Source organism: Chondrus crispus, genomic scaffold (genome assembly GCF_000350225.1).
Source record: "Chondrus crispus Stackhouse genomic scaffold, scaffold_314, whole genome shotgun sequence".
Lineage (NCBI taxonomy): Eukaryota > Rhodophyta > Florideophyceae > Gigartinales > Gigartinaceae > Chondrus > Chondrus crispus.
Window position 1 is genome coordinate 315 of NW_005179202.1, and position 19,572 is coordinate 19,886.

At 51.4% G+C, this 19,572-nt stretch overlaps 3 protein-coding genes; 2 read left to right on the forward strand and 1 right to left on the reverse strand.

The window, feature by feature from the left end:
* The first annotated feature begins 3,083 nt into the window (after window positions 1–3,083).
* On the forward strand, window positions 3,084–4,819 carry CHC_T00005789001 (hypothetical protein). The gene is made up of 3 exons (XM_005717386.1): window positions 3,084–3,145; window positions 3,255–4,703; window positions 4,807–4,819. The coding sequence occupies exons 1-3, from the start codon at window positions 3,084–3,086 to the stop codon at window positions 4,817–4,819; spliced, it is 1,524 nt and encodes a 507-aa protein (XP_005717443.1).
* Window positions 4,820–4,842: 23 nt separating this feature from the next.
* CHC_T00005790001 (hypothetical protein) lies at window positions 4,843–6,501 on the forward strand. XM_005717387.1 is given in 3 exon segments: window positions 4,843–5,130; window positions 5,241–6,404; window positions 6,405–6,501. 2 exon segments carry the CDS (start codon window positions 4,843–4,845, stop codon window positions 6,402–6,404), a joined length of 1,452 nt encoding a protein of 483 aa, XP_005717444.1. The 3' UTR covers window positions 6,405–6,501.
* A 670-nt stretch (window positions 6,502–7,171) lies between these two features.
* CHC_T00005791001 (hypothetical protein) lies at window positions 7,172–7,480 on the reverse strand. Its single transcript, XM_005717388.1, has one exon. The coding sequence runs from the start codon at window positions 7,478–7,480 to the stop codon at window positions 7,172–7,174; it is 309 nt and encodes a 102-aa protein (XP_005717445.1).
* Window positions 7,481–19,572: the final 12,092 nt, after the last annotated feature.

Below are 19,572 nucleotides of genomic sequence, written 5' to 3' on the forward strand. Positions count from 1 at the left end.
CTGCTGCTGTATCTTTTCTCAGCGTATCCGCCGCTGTGGCCTGTGCGTGTCGATAGCCAGCCTCCTGTTGGGCGAATGCCAGTCTTTTTGTAGGCGCACAGAGATAGACAAGGAGAGAAAGACAGATAGAGAGAGAGAGCGCGAGAGCGGGAGCGGGACATGGATCCAGAAACAAATATGTAGCCTCATGTTCCCCTCAACGCCTATCATATGACTATCATGCAACAAAAGCGTTACAATCGATTTTGAATTCCACTGCAAACTTGAGGTGCAATCTGGCTCTCATCTACGTGACTATCTTCCAGTGCCCGCTTCAGGATACGTATCAACCTTTACATCCATTTTCTGCCTTATCCTTCATACGGGGAACTGTGTATCAGCAGGCGTAGCGTGAAATGAAATACACGCTTGCCATGTACATGAAAATATACAATAGCAACATGCATGCAATCAAGTAATGACTATACTGTACTACACATCTGCACAAAGGACTGCGTCCACAGTCAGAACCATGTACAGTAAGTCTTTTGCGAGGCACCCCTATAGACATGCCCTCAAAATCAGGGTGTCCTGAGTCTTGGACAAAAATCCACTCACTAAATACCATCAACTTATTCCCTCGCACTGCGTCATCTCGCTTCTTTTGTGGACATTGCTCCATATCGCTTAACTTTCTTACAGGCGATAGATACATCACGCCTCAAATTTTGCCGTGTCCCGAGTCGACGCAAACTCGCAGCCTATGCGCCAGCTTCAACTATGATTCTCGAACATGCGCTGGGATTCTCTCTCAAATTGGTATCGCATGGGGCTCCATGACAAGCAACGTGTCCATTCATATCTTTTTGTTACGGGCTCTCATGGGATACTGCTTTTGTTCGCATTCCATTTTCATACACATTGACAGTCGTTGCCCAGAATAGAAATCAATACTAACCGCGACTACGGCCTCAGTCACAAGATTCTTGTTTGGTCCTCCGTAAATTCGCATCCCTCAGTACGGAAATCAGATGTAAGTTTTACGCCTGTGCAAACTACGACAAACAGTAACATACGATGATGCTCGGGAGGCCTTCGCGCGGGAAATGTATGGGACATATAGTACCTTAAAACAAAGAAATAGGCAACGAGAAGGGCGAACAACGATCTATTTTGGTTCCGTAGTCTGGTAACTAGATAGCGTCGACATGCTCATGCGCAGCACATGATAAAGTAAGGCGAGTGCGTTTTTTTTGTGACGGGGAGACGAGTCTCTTGTTTCGGCTGGACAGTGCTTTATGTCTTAAGAGGCTACGAGCAAAACTACCAAAAATAATTCCAAAAATAATCCAAGTGAAGGGTCTTCAACCTCAACTTCAAGGAACACAAGGTGAAAATGTAAAGCCCAGACATGCTGTCAGGGCCTCGACCTCTGGTAAGCATGAAATGGACGACATGCTCAGTTTTAGAGATCCTATGACGGTACTTTGTTATGGATCATAAGATGGTCTTACTGTACAGGCCCATGAAGAGTGAGTGGGTCGATAATCTCGCGACCGGGGGCTTTACATGGGATGAGAGACCCAAGCTACAGTGTGTGCCAAGAACGTAATAGCAATACGAAGTCTTACTTGCCTTGCTCATACGCAGTCGCCAACGCGATCACGAAAACAGATGCTGACCAATGTTTGGGTGACCGATGGACGAAGGGGATATCAAACTGCCCCTACACTGATACTCGCAGAGAACAACAGTCCAGCTAGTTTAATCTTCGAACGCAATTCCCCCGCGACAAAAATAGACGAGATGATTATTTTCGAGTTAACTCCACTCCATGGTCTGGAAAACGGGAATGAACGGCACGTTTTGGGGTACTTTCCCTTCCAGTCCTTGAGTATCAGCTAAGACCTATACGTATTGGAGGCAAGCGCGGAGTCTGCTCGTGAGCTTCTTGTCATTGTACGAACCAAAGCTGAAACGATGTCACTTTCCAATTGGAATAAGAGGCTACAACGAATGTTTAAGCCTAAAGAGCTCTGCGTCATGGCAACTAGGGGGGATTGAATCAAAGATGTTAACTGAAATTTGATTCAGATACCCACGTTGAAAGGGCGAAAACACACAACCGAAACGCAGTGGCTCGGTATTCTTGCGGGTCTATATTTGTGGTAGTAAAGCTGACGCAATGCTTTGTGAGGTTGCTCGCGAGAAGAAAACGCGTATGAAGGACATGTTCAGCAAAGTGTCGTAGTCCACACGGGAAAGGGTAAGCAAAAAGGAACGCTTTCCATGGACTTCATGTGCTTTCTGCCTGATGCGCAGTGTAGCAGAGACTTTGAACATTTCACTTCGCTCACTCGAAGGAAATGACAGCTACATGAGCGGCGTATACCCTTCTTATTGAAATGTGCCAGTGGTGAGAACCCGATGACTGCCATCCCATACAGCTTGTTTGGCAGTCAAACATAATATTTATCTTGTTATGAAACGGAGGCAAATTTCATGTGCCACACGCAGGACGTCAAGGGCGGCTTCCGTGTTGGACTTTGAAAAACTTGTTTCGAAGTAAATGCACCTCTGTTCATGTTCAGGTGCAGCCATAATCGGAAGTTTTGTCTACAAGTCACGAAAACGAAAAGAGGAAATGGTAGGTGCATTGAGGGAAAGTAGACGTTGCGGGCAGTGTATATGGTGGCAAACGAAGCTCATATGGAGCGGCATTATGAGTTTGTCGTGTGAAAAACGATTTCAGTTATGGAGATGATGTAACGGAGTCAAGCTTTAGTAGACGCCCTTCACTCTAATGACGACTTGTATCTGATGTTGCTCTTGTCATCAAGGTAAACTTGCAGATGAAACACGGACTGCTTCTCCCAGCGTCAGAAGCATTTCGTAGACCAGACAGGGACTCCTTTATGATGTTGCCGACGCATGATCACCAAGCGCCAGACTCAACACGTGTACACGTGTTCTGTGTTACATCTCAACAAGTACACGTGTTTGGTGGGATATGAGATGCATACAGTAGCACGTGGTTTCACGTGAACATCACTCCCTGGTTGGTCTCAACCTCTTACAGTAGGAATCTGAGGGCGACCTCCGTCATGGAATTAATTACAGTATCCGCCAATGACAGATGTGCGCCATCCAATGAACATCCAGAAAAGTAGGACCATGAGACTTGAGCTCTCGCACAGCCAACCACTCGATAACTATGCGGTCGAGGGCGTCAAGGTGCTCAACCTTGAACAAGGAGTGCTTGTCGGGGCCGCGAGCGTTCCCTCACAACCTTCCGAATTGCTCTTCATCGGTCGTTCGCCCTGCCAATGTCTGTATGCTCTTATTGTGCTAACCATGACTCCTACTGCCTTGAATGGAGCTCTAATGGATAATTCGCCCGGCGCACTTCTCTTTGTTGCACCGTTTACTTTGGCGTTCTATGCGAAAGGGTCGAATTCTTCCTCTCGTCTTTCTCGACGCCCTCGACCAAAGCAGGTATTATCGAATCATGGAACTTCGTCCCTTGTGCAACGGGTTCAACCGTTAGGGTGTCCGCAAACTGCATTTCAAGTCGCAACGACGGCACAGCAACCGCAGGAGACAATACCGACAACACTTCATTACACCGGTGAGCTTTCTGAACCGGACGTTCACGACGAGTCGCTCAACCTCCTCGAGTGGCCCCAAATATCCGCCCATGTGCTAAACTACGCGTCCACACCCCTCGGCCGAGCTGCGCTATGCTCGTCATCGTCAGGGTTGCACATTCCGGAGACACGTGCAGCGAGTGAACGTCTACTTGCGGAGACTCGAGAAGTCTACCTCATGGAGTACACTTTATGCAAACCGCTCAACTTCTCTGGTGTACATGATGTCCTCCCTATCGTTGGACTTGCGATGAAAGGCCAAACACTACAGGGCATGCAGCTTATTAACGTGGCCGAAACGCTCGCGTCAGCACGCAAGATACGCCGGCATATCGAGGGTGCCGCGTCGCCTAGTGCAACCGAGCACCCGCAAAACTTATCCATTCTCAAGGACATGGTCTCTTCCTTCCGCACTTGGCCTGAAGCAGAAAAAGACATCAAGAAAAGCATTGACGATTTTGGAGATGTTGTCGATTCTGCGGATCCAGAGTTGCGAGGAATCCGCAATTCTTTGCGTGACGCAATGACCGAAGTCCGAGGTAAACTCAACGACATTATGGCTCGTCATAGCGACGCCATTCAGGACCGCGTAATCACATCACGCTACGACCGCTTCGTGATCCCCGTCAAGATCTCGCGCAAGTCTGCATTTAGACGCGGCACCGTACATGATGTCAGCGCAAGTGGATTCACGGCCTACATAGAGCCAGCTTCCGTTCGACCGCTAAACGACAGGTTGCGACAGCTCGCCGCAAAGGAAAAAGCAAGAGTCAACGCCATTCTCCGTCGCCTTTCTGCCGAAGTCGTTGTCCCAATTGCTGAAGACGTCCGTAATTTGGGGCGAGTGCTGGCGCATTTGGATGCTGCCACAGCTCGCGCCCGTTGCTCGCGGTCTTTAGATGCGGTTGACGTTGTCTTTGATGACGAAAAGCCTTTGAGACTTCTTGGTGCGCGGCATCCCTTACTTTCGTGGCAAGCTATGGCAGAGCTCGAAAGCGGAAGGAATGCTCAAGGCAACGGAAAAGCTCCCAAAACATCCGAAGGCGAGCGAAAGGAGAGTGGGACGGCCAATTACAAGCGGAGAGAACCAGGATGGAAGACTGCTGTTGTCCCATCGAGTTATATTCTTGATGACCAAATCCGCTGTGTTTGCGTCACTGGACCAAACACTGGCGGAAAGACATTGTCTCTGAAGACACTCGGTACTTGCGTCCTAATGGCGAAAGCAGGGCTATTTGTTCCTGCCCAAGATCCTAGCTCCGTGACGACAATAGCGAAGGAGCATGGCTTGAAATCATTTTCAAGGAGTGAGGGCGAAGAGCTTGAGCAAGTAGAGTCAGCGCGATTGCCTTTTTTTGACTCAGTTTTGGCCGACATCGGAGATGATCAATCGCTTGTCCAATCTTTATCGACGTTTTCTGGGCACGTTCGGCGAATCAAGAGAATTTTGGCGGCTAGCACGCCGAAAACATTAGTCCTCCTTGACGAAATTGGATCAGGCACGGTATGTACATTGAGCCAACCAGCCACTTCTACGGTCGGCGAGAGACTCAAATTTCCTTATCGCTAACGTTTTGTTTTTATGATTGTTACGTCTTTGTTCTCCAAATACAGGATCCGGCAGAGGGAGCTGCTTTAGGTATGGCGATCTTGCGGCATTTGGCACTGGGCAAGAAAGCAGCTCTTACGTTTGCAACAACTCACCATGGAGAGCTTAAAACATTGAAATACTCCGATGATGATGGCGCCCGATTTTTTGAGAATGCTTCCGTCGAGTTTGACGATCTGCGGATGGCTCCTACGTTCAAACTCATATGGGGAATCCCAGGGCGTTCGAATGCACTTGCGATTGCAAATCGGCTGGGACTTTCTCAGGAGGTAGTCGACGAAGCTCGATATCTCCTTACTGGAACATCAAAGGATGGGCAAGAGTCGCCCAACAGAGTTGATATTGAAAAGATGATATCCAGTTTGGAGCGAGAGAAGAGGTCTGCAGAAATCGCGCGCGAGGGAGCTGAGATGCGTCTACATGAAGTAGAGCAGCTTCGCTCGGAATTGAGTGAGCGACTGGAGCGACTGCGCGATAGTGAGAAGGTTTTGCGAGAAAATCAAAAGGTGGCAATGGACAATGAGGTGAAGGCAGCGAAAAATCAAATCGCACGACTTATCAAAGATATGCAGCAAGGCGGGGGCTCCTCGCAAGCTGCTAATAAGGCGTCGCAGAAGCTAGGAAAGCTTCATCTGCCGGGAAGTGAAGGGCGAAACACATCCATAACAAGCCAGGAGACAAGACGGCATTTCGATATTGATGACATCAGAATGGGAGATCGAATAGTGGTTCCGCGACTAAGTCCTAATGTAGTAGAAATAGTAGAAGTCGCAAGTCGTAAGGAAGTGGTGGTAGCGTTTGGCGGGATGAGAGCGAAGGTGAAAGTGAAAGAGATTGCATCAGTAGGACAAAGGCGGGAGGCAGAAAGTGACGAGCCACATGCGGTGAACAACCAGGCAGATTCGAACAAGGCTGGGGTGGTAGTTCGGACAGCTGCAAACACTGTCGATATTCGTGGAGAGCGCGTGGATGGAGCAGAGAGTCGCGTGGATAAGGCTATCGATAAAGGGCTCGCAATGGGAGCAATATGGGTGATACATGGTCACGGAACAGGGAAACTCCGGCAAGGTATCCAGAGCTTCCTGAATGGACACCCGATGGTGGAAAGGATAGAAGAAGCAGAGCAAAGTGATGGAGGAAGTGGGGTGACGATTGCTTACCTATGCTGAAGACCGTATCTCAATCACTAGCCTGATGTATTAAACGTATTCCACATCTACAGTACATGTAAGTCGCGTATCGCGTAAAACTACTGAGCCTGACTTTATTACGCAAGATGAGAAACAGCCTCGGTCGTTTCCGCACTTAAAAATATTTCTCGAGGTGGAGAGGAATCTTACCGTACACAAAGTACAGTATGTGTCTCCGACACCATCACACACAGAGGCAGTGCATCTCGGAGAGATGTGCCTCTCCGGTAATGGCTGTGGTTTTCCGCAAACGGCAGCACTGTTCCACAGTACAGTACACCCTGGTACTTGAGTATATTGGTTGATGTGATAAAAACATAAAAACGTGTCCTCCAGATGGCGTACAAGAATGCGACGGAGACAACACTCTAGACTAGATTACGTATAGCTCGAGAATGAGGGCGCTCGGGAGAGCTCGGACATCGGTCAGCTTTGGTGCCCTCTTGGAACAGGAACTTGTTCGAATTTTACGGGTTTGGACAAGCCTCCAAGGCTTGTGCTCCCGTTCCAAGAGGGAAACGAGAGAGAAAATACTATTGTTACAGTACAGTATTTAGTTCAAATTTAAAATTTTGAACACGGTATTGTACAGCACGAATGGTACAGTTGTAAATCAGACCACATGTTTAGGAGTAATAATCTAAGGAGTATTAAGTACAGAGGGCACACGTGCACACGTACACATATGAAATATTACTTGCAAGCCGCGATTTCGGGTTGTTTTTTCATTTTAGCTTTTTGCTTGTTTATTCATGCAGAAACTGAGGGCCAGTCCTAACAAAGGACTTTCCTCTCGTTTTTCCTTTCCCTCGCCCCGTTTTTATTGAGTTCTTCACTAAAATCGGAAGCACATTGCTGTAGTTTTTACTGTAATGCCATCCCATAGTTCCACTCCTCGGAAATGGAACAGAGTCTGGACGGTCTGCAGATCCATGCAGCATGGAAGGTACAGCAACGCCTCCTCGCGCATGCACATGGCCCAGTCTGACTCCCTGTAGCTCGACAAAAGCAAAGCTGGACGACGTGTTGCTATAATGAGGTCCCTCGATGTGCATGACCAAAACTGGGCTGGATTGAGATATGAAACGAAAGATATGGAAGGGATGGAGGGTGCGGAGAGAGACTGTGTCGGTGTCGATGTTAGGAGGATGAAGCGGTGGCGGGGACAATAGCATGTCGGAGGATGTGTGTTGGTCACGGTACTGAGGAGGTGAGGAAGATGGTGATGGGACGTGGTGGTGGGGCGCGAGGTAGGGGTGGCGGGGAGGAGGGGACGTGGGGATTTTGGGGGGGAAGGGGGGTGGCAGGGAGGAGGGGACGTGGTCATATTTGGGGGGGAAGGGGGGTTGGTGGCGGGGGGGAGGGAGCGAGGGCGGGGTGGTTCACAGGAAAGGGATTTCGGCGAAGCCACTTCATCATCGATCATGAACTAGAGAGCAGCCTCCCCGGCTTCTCTCCATTTCACGATCGATGCCAAGGAGGCATTTAATTTCAAAAAGCTGAACTCTGGGTGCTGAACTCTGGGTACCCTTCTGCCGTCCGGTGGTGCTCCGTTTCCTAAACAGAGTGTTAAATGCTAGCAAACGACTGTCGCAAATTTCACGTGGGCGTCGAGGCGGGGGAGGGCCGAGTTGTGCACATAAAATGGCGGGAGAAGGTACTGCGTCTGGTTTGTAATGTTGAGAGAACTAATGTTTTGATCTGCATGTGCTCGTATTTGGATTTAATTCTGTTAGGGTGAAAACGGGGTGCGTCGTCCCGTGTCTTACCCGTGTGTGTTTTTTTTGTGATGTGATGTGTGATGTCTCTCCCTCTCAGCCGTACAGGACGACCGAAAACCACCGCATTTATACTCTTTTTGCGCGCAGTCTACAATTACTAACTTAAACTTCCAATTACTTACACCGGTCCCAACCACGTGTCACACAACCCCCCACTTAGGCGGGGCCACGGGCCCCGGCCACTCAAATTTTGCCTTTGATTTTGATTTTTTTGATTTTTTGATTTTTTGATTTTTTTTTTACCCTCCAGCCTATATCAGCACAGACCTGCGGCTCGGACCCCCCTTCCCTTCCTGTGGTATCTGCCGTCGCTCTCCGTTCGCCTTCTCGCCCCACCCCAGCTTCGGTTTAGCTCTTTCGGGCTCCTGCTTCCTGCGCTGCTTAGCTCTCGCCGCTCTTCCGCCGTGCCTCTGTGGTCCTCGTCGTAGCTTAGACCTCCTGCTTCCCGCCAGATCGAGAGGCACGCAGGTGGGGTTTCAGTCCCCGTGTGCCCTCTTTGGCCCCCCTCATAGCGTAATACGATGGCGAGGACCAAGCAGACAGCGGCGAAGAGCACGGGAGGTAAGCGCCAGCGGAAGCAGCTCGATCTGAAAGCCGCTCGCTTCGCCAGCCGCGACCACTTAATGTTCGAGCTCTCATCTCGAACAGATGTAACCAAGGTTTCCAAGACGGGCTCCATCTACTAGGGTCCCCGAACCTTGCCGTCAAGTACTGGGATCTTTTAGTCCGCAACAGCCTCCTCTTTGAGAGGACCGGCTCTCCGTCGCGTCGAATCCGAGATTTCCATGACGCTGGAAAACATCTTAATCAAGATGAAGTCGCTCTCCGCGGGTCGGGTCTTCGTAGTCCATCTCTCGGACTCCTCTTGAGGCTCGACCCGGGTGTCTATGTCGCGACTTTAGAAGGCTTGCCCCACATAATGCACAGCATCTGCGTCTCGACCATACATTCCATTGTACTTGATTGCATGGAGGGGTTTCCGCTTCGGCTCTGCGCGGGCGCGGTCCAAGCATGCGTTGGAGCCGACGGGATCTTCGTTGGCGTCTCCGAACTGCACCAAGTTCTCGTCGTCACCCCTTCCAAGAAGAAACGGAGCAGAATTGGACGCGCAAGCAGCCGCAGAGCGCACAAGAAAGCCGCGATTCGCGGTTCAGGAAGTTCCATTCAGCATTAGAGGTCATTGGTGATTCCCATTGTCTCCATGACCCATTCTCTATCTACTTGTAGCAAGCAATCAGCACTTCATATGCATTTCACTATCTTTCAATTCAAGCGTAAAAATCCCTAGTCATTTGCCTCACTGAAGGTGCAACGGTTGCCTCCTGTAGAGGACCAGCCTTCTGGCATGTATCTCCCTTCTCGAGTAGCGTTGATGCGGCGACACTAGAGTGTACCGCGGATGGCGCGCACGAGCAACTCGGCATGGGCCATAGAACTTCGACAAGGCGATAGGCCATTTCTGCATGGGCCCGAGGGCAGCCCCTTTTGCGACCAACACTTCATCGCCCACATTAAAAGTTGCTTCGCGACCGTCTGTTAATGTGGTTGCAGCTCTGCGCCCGATTATTCTTGTTGCCCGCATCGCTCTGGCTTGCAGGAGTTCCATTTGCCAGTGGCGGATCTCGGAGACTCCGAAGAGAGGCTCTTGGTCTCCAGGCGCCATCCTGGGCAGCACCCCATAAAGCAGCTCGAACGGGGACAATCCCACCGCCATCCTCCTGCGACGGTATCCATATAGGACTTGACGTAAAGCATCGTCCCACTCAACAATTGTAGGCGAGGCACCGAGAATCATCTTACGGACTGCTCTCTTCAATGTGCCGACCATCCGCTCTGCCCGTCCGTTCGACATAGGCGCATAGGCCAGCACTGTCTTCCACTTAATCCCGTTTCGTTCCATGAAGGTATTCAGGACCGACGCTGTGAAACAAGTAGCGTTGTCCGAGACAACGACACGTGGTAACCCAAAACAGTGGATTATCTCTTCTTTCACGAACTTCAGCACCTCCTCTGCCGTCGAGGTGACGGTGGCCTTCGCAATTGGCCAGCCAGTCAGGTGCTCCACGGCAATAAGGATGTACCTCCCTCCAGAGGGCGTACGAGGCAATGGTCCCGCAAAATCGATAGAGTATGTATCAAATAACGAAGTCATGGGAAATCGAAGGGTGGTCTTGTACTTCGGAATTGGTGTGGCTTTCTGACAACCGTCACATCCCCGAACGTAGTCGTTCACGTCTCGGTGGACGGCAGGCCACCAATATCGGTCCAAGACGAATCTCTTCGTCGTTTGCAGATCCCAATGGCCTATTTCGTCGTGAAAGGCTCTAACGATCTCCCTGCGAGCCCCCATAGGCGGGATAGCGCGAAGTCCATTGTTGGTCCTACGGAACAGTTGTCCATTACAAGCCATGAAACGTTTGGCACTTCGGCGGTTGAGCCGACGTCGACGAACATCCACTTCCCTCATCTCAATACCCCCGAGGTGCCTTGAAATGTCAATAAGATGGGGTTCCCACTCCATTTGCGCCTCTAGAGGATCCGAAACACTGCAGACAAGATCTCCCTCGTCGTCAGAGTCGACTCCATCCTCGCCCTTGGCTTTCAGGCGGGACAGGAAGTCAGCTGCACCGTTCTTTCCTCCCGGGCGGTACTTAATTTCGAATTCGTATTCTGCTAGGAAGTCCATCCACCTTGCCAACCTCCCGTGAATGTCTTTCTTCTTAAAGGCATACTGCAGGGCTTGGTGGTCTGTTATTAGCGTGAACTTCTGTGTTGAAAGCAGGTAAACTCGGAACTTCTTCAAAGCGAAGATCACAGCCAGGGCCTCTCGCTCACAGGCGGAATACTTCCTCTCGGCTGACGTCATCGTGCGACTTGCGTACTGGATCGGGTGGACTTTCCTGTCCTCTTTTCGTTGGGCCATAACAGCTCCGACGGCGACCGAGGATGCATCAGTCTCCACGACAAAAGGTTGTTCGAAGTCGGGAAACGCCAAGACTGGCGGGGAGGTTAACTTGAGCTTAAGCTTCTCGAATGCCTCCTGCATCTCTGCCGTCCACTTAAAAGTCCGTTTAGTAGACGTGGCCTCATGTAACGGAGCAGAGATCTCGGCGAACTTGGGAATGAAGCGGCGGTAGTATCCCGCCAGACCAAGGAAGCTACGAAGCCCTGTCGCATTGGACGGCTCCTTCTCCCTCTTAATGGCGCTGACCTTTTCGGGGTCCACTTTGACGCCATCTCCGGTGACAATGTGTCCAAGCAGTCGCGTTTGGGACTGTGCGAAGCTGCATTTTGAGATCTTAAGCTTCAGCCCGCTCGTAGCAATCACCTTGCAGACTTCACGTAAGTGTGAAGTGTGCTCTTCAACGGACTTCGAGAAGACGACTACGTCGTCTAAGTAAACTCTAACGAAGCTAAGCCTTTGGAAAAGCTGGTCCATCATCCTTTGGAACGTAGAGGGGGCGTTCATTAACCCGAACGGCATTACCTCGAACTGAAACGTCCCAAAACGGCAGACGAAAGTCGTCTTCTCTTTGCAGTTCTCAGCCATTCGGACTTGCCAATACCCCGAGAACAAGTCAAGCGTTGTGAAGACCGAGCTCCCCTCTAAATCATCGAAGATCTCCTCGATCTTTGGCAAGGGCCAACGATCGGCTTTCATTTTGCGATTGAGGGTGCGGTAATCTACACAGAACCTGGGTTTTCCGTCTTTCTTCGATGCGATAACGATAGGAAAGGACCAGGCCGAAATGGAGGGGGTTATTATTCCCGCCTCCAACATCTTACGAAGCTCCTCACGTACCACTTCATTGTGGCGTGGCGGAAGCCTACGTGCAGCGTGAGTAATGGGGCTTGGATCTTCTAGCTCAAACGAGTGAGACACCGGAACATCTGCCGGTCTTAAATCGTCGAGTGACCAAGCTACGATCCCTGAGTTCAGGATAGAATTCACAATGCTCTCCCTGGCCTCGACAGCCAGGTGGCGCAATTTCTCCCCGAGAAGGGCTACTTGAAGCCGTTCCGGGCCTTGTTCATCTACTCTGCCATCTTCTTTCGCGTTTTCCGAGTCAGACTTTAGGCCCTCTTTCACTAGATCAGGAACCCCATCCAATTCATATTCGACTCCATCCGGTAGCTTGGTGAGTCCCAAATCAGGTTCAAATGGTGGTTGGTCAAGAGTCGCCAAGACAAATTCATTGTCGCTTGTCGTAGACGAGCCAGGTACAGCCTCAGAGTCGGAGGTGAAATCCTCACTATCAGTTGAGGCCGCACTCCGTGAAACGTGTTCCACATCCATGTTGAGGCCTTGTCTGGTGGTATTCTCACCTACTGTCATCTGCACATGTTGCTTACCAAGATCGATGCATGCCTGTAGTCCCTCAAGGGTCGGAAGCCCTATGATCAGGTCGAACGGCGATCCTTTCACGACTAGGAAGTCCAACTTCACGATAAGTTCACCGAACGATGTTGGTATCTGATGAAGCGATCCCAGGCAGGGCGCATTAGCACCATCTGCCACCGTGATATGCTTCTCAGTCGGTTGCGGGGAGAGGCAAAGCTTAGACGCCAACTTTGGCGAGATTATGTTCGGTACGGCCCCAGAATCTAACAGGGCTTGAGCTTCCGTTCCATAAACCTTCACAGTTACCAGCCGCAGCCTTCGAGACTTCGTATCGGCGTGACCTGCAAAAGCACGACCACGGACTCTTTGTTTCGCAAACAAGCGGCCTATCTCCTTCTTTGCCACTTCCGCATCGCCGCGAACAAGCTGTCCGAAAGTGAGTCCGGAAGATGCGTTTGCAAGCTCCGAAACGACATTATACTTCCTCACATACTCCTGGAGGGATGCTTTTCTGGTCACTTTCTTAGCTTTCTTCCTCTGGTGGGACCTCCTTGGTCCCGCCTGAAGTGGCAGAGCCCTCTTTTGCATCTCAAATGGTACAGGTGGGTTCAGAAGCCTGGGAATGGACACTTCCTCCCGCGTTTTGTGCTGCTTGGGAAGAGGTTCCCCGTCTGCGTTTCTCTTGGTGACGGCCACGACTTCTCCGTCGTTCGCCTCGTCAATATAGGTGACCTGGGCATTCCCTGAACCTTCTGTCGCAGGTGCTGCGGACTGAGTCGTGGCTCCTGCCCTCGGCAGTGCCGTTCTAAGCCTGGTCCAGCACGTCTCCTTTTCATGACCAAGCTTCCCACAATTCGAACAACGAGTGTCTCGGCGCGGATTAGAAGGGCATCGGCTGGCCCCATGCCCCGGTTCCTTGCAGAATGAGCAGGTTCGGACCTGGCCACCTGGATCTGCTGTCTGATTCTTCTTTACCAACAAAGAAAGTTCTGCTAGCCGTTCTGCCAGCACGTCCACTTTCTTTTCGATCTTGTCCGGCTCCTGGCGTGTTTCCGGTCTCTGTAGAATGCGCCTAGGCGCCGGGGGCTGAGTTTGCCTAGCATTGTGTGCAGCCATAAAGGCTTTGCGGCCAGACACGAAGTCCTTAACGGCCTTCTTCAGCTCCCCGTACGAGGTAGGTGCCCTATACAAGACGAACTGTGACACGTCGGTGTGCTCCATGACCGCGTTCCGGAGTAGTCCGAACTTGGCTTCGGGGTTGAAAGCTGCTTTATCGAAGCGGCGATCCATCGCGTTTAACGAAGCGAGCACGTCGTTGCCGTTCAACCTACTCGCGACTGCGAGCCTGATGTTTTCTTCCGGTTCAGGGACTGATTCGAAACGGTCGAGCAATGCCTTCTTGACGGCTTGGTAGTCGCTGGCCGCCTCGTTCAGTCCACCGTCTTGGCTGTACGTTTCATAGTAGTAGTCGAAAGCCTCCCCTTGCAGGTAGCACAGTAGCTCTCCGGCTTTGTCTTCGTCGGACTTGCCTTTCATTACGACGTTTTCGTAGACAAAGAAGAACTTGGCGACATCCGCCTCGTGCTTACCATCGAACACCAGGGAAGCGGGACCCGCCTGACTGTTGGCGTCGGCCCTCCACAAGAGTACCATGTTAGGGTGAAAACGGGGTGCGTCGTCCCGTGTCTTACCCGTGTGTGGTTTTTTTGTGATGTGATGTGTGATGTCTCTCCCTCTCGGCCGTACAGGACGACCGAAAACCACCGCATTTATACTCTTTTTGCGCGCAGTCTACAATTACTAACTTAAACTTCCAATTACTTACACCGGTCCCAACCACGTGTCACAAATTCCACACTTTCATTGTACACATTGCCACTGCACCGCATCGAGTCCATGGAATTTTAGTAGTGTGCATATGGACTGGGTGTGGATTGGTACTTCCTTTAGCCAATGGATTTCGACCAGTTCGCAGAATTACCAAGCATTACAGTGGTTCTGTGTAGCATTCGTTGTGGCGTGCGATTAATTTAATGAAATGATCCGGTCAATAGCGTGACCGCAACTGGTTGAAGGAAAACAAAAGAAAAGAAAAGCGCCTGTTAGGACTGGCCCTGAGAAACTTCATGATTCTTCATGAAGAAACGACTTTAGACAATGGTAGCCACGACTTACACGTTGCCTTTACGTGCAACGTGTTATTAACACGTTGCCAACTTGTGCGTCGTGGTAATGCGCACGTGTGCCGTTGTAAAAGCTGTCACGTTCAACATAGGATACTTTCGAGGCTCCTGGGAAAAGCAGCGATGTCAATCGGATGGAGGATAGACTCTATCTCGGGGCTGCGCGAGAGCACTGAACAAGGTTACTGTGATATCCTCAGGCTCTGGATCTGGACCTCTTGCCTCACATGAGGCAAGAGGGCCAGTGGCACTGGTCCAGAGCCCGGACCAACCTCCGCTTCCGCCCCAGACTAGGAAGGACGAGAAGGCAAGGGAAAGGTGATTTCTTCAGTTATCCCCATGTATTATGAAGTCCCGAAGCACGTCTCTGGCGTTATCCTCGGGGACAAGCGGTCTCGCAGCGTCATGCACGCACACGAGGGAGGCGTCAGGCGGGACGCGCTGCATGCCATTGAACACGGAATCCTGGCGTTCCTCCCCCGGGTCCGCGAAGAACATCCTCTACATCGCTATGGCTCTGGGCGAGAGGGGCACTGAGGCGAATGGGGCGGGTGGACAGCTGAGGTTTGCAGCTCAACCCTCATCCCAAACTTTGGGAGGCGTAGTGCGCGGATGGACATCCTAAAGTTTGGGTCCCAGAGTTGGTGTCCCAGAGCGTCGCGATGTTCAGCACGCCTGATATCAGGCAAATGGACTGTCTCCATTTTTGGAGAGTGTGCCCTTCTATCCGAACGAAAAGTTTCGCTTATTTGGCTCGGCCAGCAATTCAAACAAATCAATCTCCGGTCATAAACTGGCGAATGAATGGTCGTAATGCATTATCGCGCACACTTGTCAAACATTTATTCCTCGTCATGCTAAGCAAGTGAACTGGCGGCAGCCTGAAACCGCCTCCCACAACTCTCCAAGATCGAGAACCCGAAAAGTCTCCCACGCTTTGCGTGGCAAAAATAATATCACCCTACCATGCTCCTCTTGCGCGACAGGACTACGCATCACAGCCTCGTCGCAACCGCCGCTTTCTGGCTCGCCACAACCGCCCCCCGCACGCACCCGCCACCGCCATAACTGCTACACCCTCCACGCAATCTCTCTCTCTGCGACCGCCACAACCACCGCTACGCCTTCGGTTTAATCGCCTTGCGTTTGATAAGAGCCGAAACGGATATATATTGTAGTCTGTGCGAAGAGGACGACGGTTTGTCGGACTCGATGTCGTCCAACTGTCACGCAGCAGATAGGCGAAGTGGACAAGCTGGTGAGCGGCCGACAAACAGTCCAGAGGCTCCCTCAGTTTTAGAGGAAGAAGAAGAAATAACGCCGGAATATTCCAACGGGCTTTCGCCCCCGAAATTCCCTCAGTCCCCTCCCAGAGCGAGGCCCGCTCGCTCCGCCACCAGAGTGTACCTTTATTAGTTGCACCGGCAGGAACACGTACCTCAGCTGGTCGCAGGAGTTCTGGTGGATCAAGCGGGGGACGAAAGCAATACTATGTCAAGCAGCAATGCTTCGGTAAAATTATGGAAGGCAGTGAGGTCGTTGGCTCGTGTTGTAAGGGATGTGGGAAGGAAATAAGGGACAAGCAGCGAAGATCTCTCAACATGGGGAAGCATGTTTTGCAGTGCCCTGTATATACTCAGGTAGTGAAGGATCGCGTCCTTTCAGAATCTAGTGCACTACAGAAGGAGAGGGGAATGTACCACAGTAATATTGAGATAAGTTCGAAGAGAAAAGGATCCTTCTCGGCAGATTCCCGGACGGGGAAGAAACGCCGCATGGAAGAAAGTCCAGAGCGTGCAAAAGCCCTGACGTCTGCACTTCTTGAGGTTTTTGTAGAGCAAGCGTGGTCGTTCACGGCCCTGGACACTACCGCCGCTCGACCCAACGCTTTTATGAGGTTTCTGCAAATGGCAATGCCATGGTACGCTAGAGATTATTTCCCCACCCGATTCTTGATGACAGGACGCAAGTTGAATGAGCTATATGACTCCGTATTAGATAGAGTGTGTCAAAGGATATCCAGCGCCTTGGCAACTGGTTTCGGAACAATAATCTTTGACGGGTGGGGAGACGCAACCTCACCTCCGGTCGTGAACGTTTTGCTGCGACCGGAAGCGACTGGATTGAGATTTGGGCGTCGGACGTTCTTCCTCGAGTCGGTCTACACGTCGCACAAGCGGGTGGGGGCTTCTGGATATATACGGATTCTGGAGTCTGTGTTGCAAAAGTATGGTGGGATGGATCGTATTTGCGCTGTAACGAGCGATAGTGCACAATGCTGTGTGAACGCTCGAAATTCGCTAACGGAACGGTACCCGGAACTCGTCGAGGTACAAGACCAGGCCCATGTGGCGAACTTAGCAACGCAAGATATTGGCAAGTTGCCGTGGGTCAAGGAAGTTCTAGACAAAGTTGCTTGGGTTACGTCTGAAACGAGAGTGAAGATCAAACTGCGCGCGCGAATGAAGGAGGCCATCGAGAAATTCAACAAAGTTGTTGGCTCCCAGGTGAACACTCAGGCACAAGCACCATTGGATACGGGCGAGGCACCTCTTGGAGGTGATGCTGGTATTCGCGGGCTGCACGGGAGCCCTCTTTTTCCTCCCCTACGGCTCAGGGCGGTCATGTTGCGGAAGCCCGCCAAGACGCGTTTCGCCTCTATCGAAAGTACGCTTGAGGCCTACTTACGACGTCTTGGTGTGCTTTTGGAGGTTGTGCAAGCCCCTGACTTTTACAGCAACCTGTGGCCCATTACCAACCCGAGAGAAAGGCGAAAGCGGGCGAACTTCATATCTGCGATTGAGTCACGTGAGTTTTTGGACAAAGTCAAAGAAATTCACAGAATCTTTAGATTGTTGCTGCGATATCTGCGTGTATTCGATTCAGATGACGCCAAGATATCGGATGTCGTTCCGAAGACGATTCAGTCGTCCTGGAATTGCAAAGGGTGCCGTTGACAGCATTCTTCACATCGGAGAGAAAGAATCAAGTAATAGGAAAGTTTACACGAAGGCAGAATGGGCCTTTGGATGCGTCCATCAAGGTGCGTTTGCTTGAAGAAATTCACTTCGCAGCACACCTTGTTGATCCCCACCGCTGTCCAAGGGATGTTAGCCCGTTCTTGCATCGGTTTCGATCGTACCTCATGCGGTACTGTGCAGGCGCAGTGGAACTGGCAGACGAGACATCGGATGGCGAGGGAAACTCGCTGTCTCGGGCTCTGCGATCGCAAGACCTACGTGGGATCATCCTGGAGCAGTACATGCAGGTATCAGGAGAGTGGAATGACGGGAAAGATGACGCTGGGAATGATGAAGTTTTCAAAGAGTTTAGGAAAATGCCGCTGGTATATTGGAAGTCCCTTGCCTTCCGCCATGAGCTGGAAGAACTCCGATAATTTGCAATGAGAACACTTTCTGTATCGCCTTCCTCTTGCGCTGCAGAACGGAGCTTCAGCATGCAGGGACGTACTAGAACGAAAGTGAGAAATCGCCTCGACACTGATAAGGTCAAAAAGTTAGCATTCTCGCACTGGAACATGAAGCTACTGGGTGACGTGCAGCTTCAGCAGGCTGACTTTTGGCGTTCTGTAGAGGAAAGTAACGATGGGGAAAGTGAGGATTCAGACGACACGGAAGACGAGCAGCAATGGGACACAGAATCAGGGGCTGCAAGACGCAGTGTGTTTGAAGACGAGGATGATCCGGACTCGGATCGAATCGGACTTAGGGAAAAAAATCTACATGCCAAGATGACGAATACTTCCCTCACAACCAGCCTCCAAAGCAGTGCAGGTACTCGTCAGTGATCATGAATGTTGCCGTACTGTGGCAGATTACCGCTCTCCGCTATGAACAGTGGGAATGTTGGTCGAGCACGTACAGCGTGATGTTCGGTGTCGGCGTTCTGATGGTGGGCACAGCGGACTGGGGATGGAAGCGCTTTGCTGTGTTGACGATCGTCGTCTCGGTCGGGCCTCGTGAGTTTTAGAACGTCGCAAACTTGCCCCACGTCGCCGCCAACCCGTGCAGGCAAGGCTCGTCAGCGACTGCCACCGTCTTTACGTGTGTCATGTCGGCGGCGTCCAACGTCCCGAGCACTGCGGGCGTAGATATTAAGACGTCGAAATTCTTCACAGCGTTGGCAATGCTGCGATGCCGTATGACGAGCGTGGTCCCGGGCTACAAGCAGCCCAGAAACTCACCCACCCCCGTGTCGAAGGCGATGCTGAAAATCTGACCCACGCCCACGCCGTGGGCCATGCCGAGGTCCATGGGGGAGGTGAGGAGAATGTTGGAGAAGTTAGCGTGCGTGAAATGCACGCCCTTGGGGGCACCGGTTGTGCCAGAGGTGAAAATGATGAAGCACCGGGGCGAGGGGCGCACTGGGGGCGACAGCGGGGGCTCTGCAGTTGGGAGTGTTGCGTCACGCATGACGCTGCCGATAGGGATGACGGAGACGTGCGGAGGGAATTCAGGCAGCTTTTCCGGGAGCTCATCCATGTTGAGAACGACCCTAGCGCTCGTTGCGTCAGCAACTTTGAAAAGATAGGTGTCTGGGGCGAGACCGACGTGCTGCGGCACGTAACAAGCACCAAACTTGAGTGAGGCGATGATGCCGACGATCATCTGGACGCTGCTCTTGAGAAAGAAGCAGACAGCATCGCCGTTAAAGACGCCTCGCTCTTGCATGAGGAAGGTGAGCTATTTGACTTGTGCGTTCAACAGAGTGACGGCGAGGGTTGATCGCAAGAGTCCGAAGCACCCAATTCCGTCACGGCCTCCACCACGTTATTAGATAAACAAATGCCGCCTTCTGACTCGACATACGTAGCAGCACAA

What these genes read in the sequence shown, in the direction of transcription:
- CHC_T00005789001 (XM_005717386.1), top strand. Translation starts at nt 3,084, where the DNA reads ATGGAATTAATTACAGTATCCGCCAATGACAGATGTGCGCCATCCAAT. An exon ending in TCCAATGAACATCCAGAAAA is followed by an intron (nt 3,146 to 3,254) that starts GTAGGACCATGA and finishes CGGGGCCGCGAG; the next exon opens with CGTTCCCTCACAACCTTCCG.
- CHC_T00005790001 (XM_005717387.1), top strand. Translation starts at nt 4,843, where the DNA reads ATGGCGAAAGCAGGGCTATTTGTTCCTGCCCAAGATCCTAGCTCCGTG. An exon ending in ACGAAATTGGATCAGGCACG is followed by an intron (nt 5,131 to 5,240) that starts GTATGTACATTG and finishes CTCCAAATACAG; the next exon opens with GATCCGGCAGAGGGAGCTGC.
- CHC_T00005791001 (XM_005717388.1), bottom strand. Translation starts at nt 7,480, where the DNA reads ATGCACATCGAGGGACCTCATTATAGCAACACGTCGTCCAGCTTTGCT.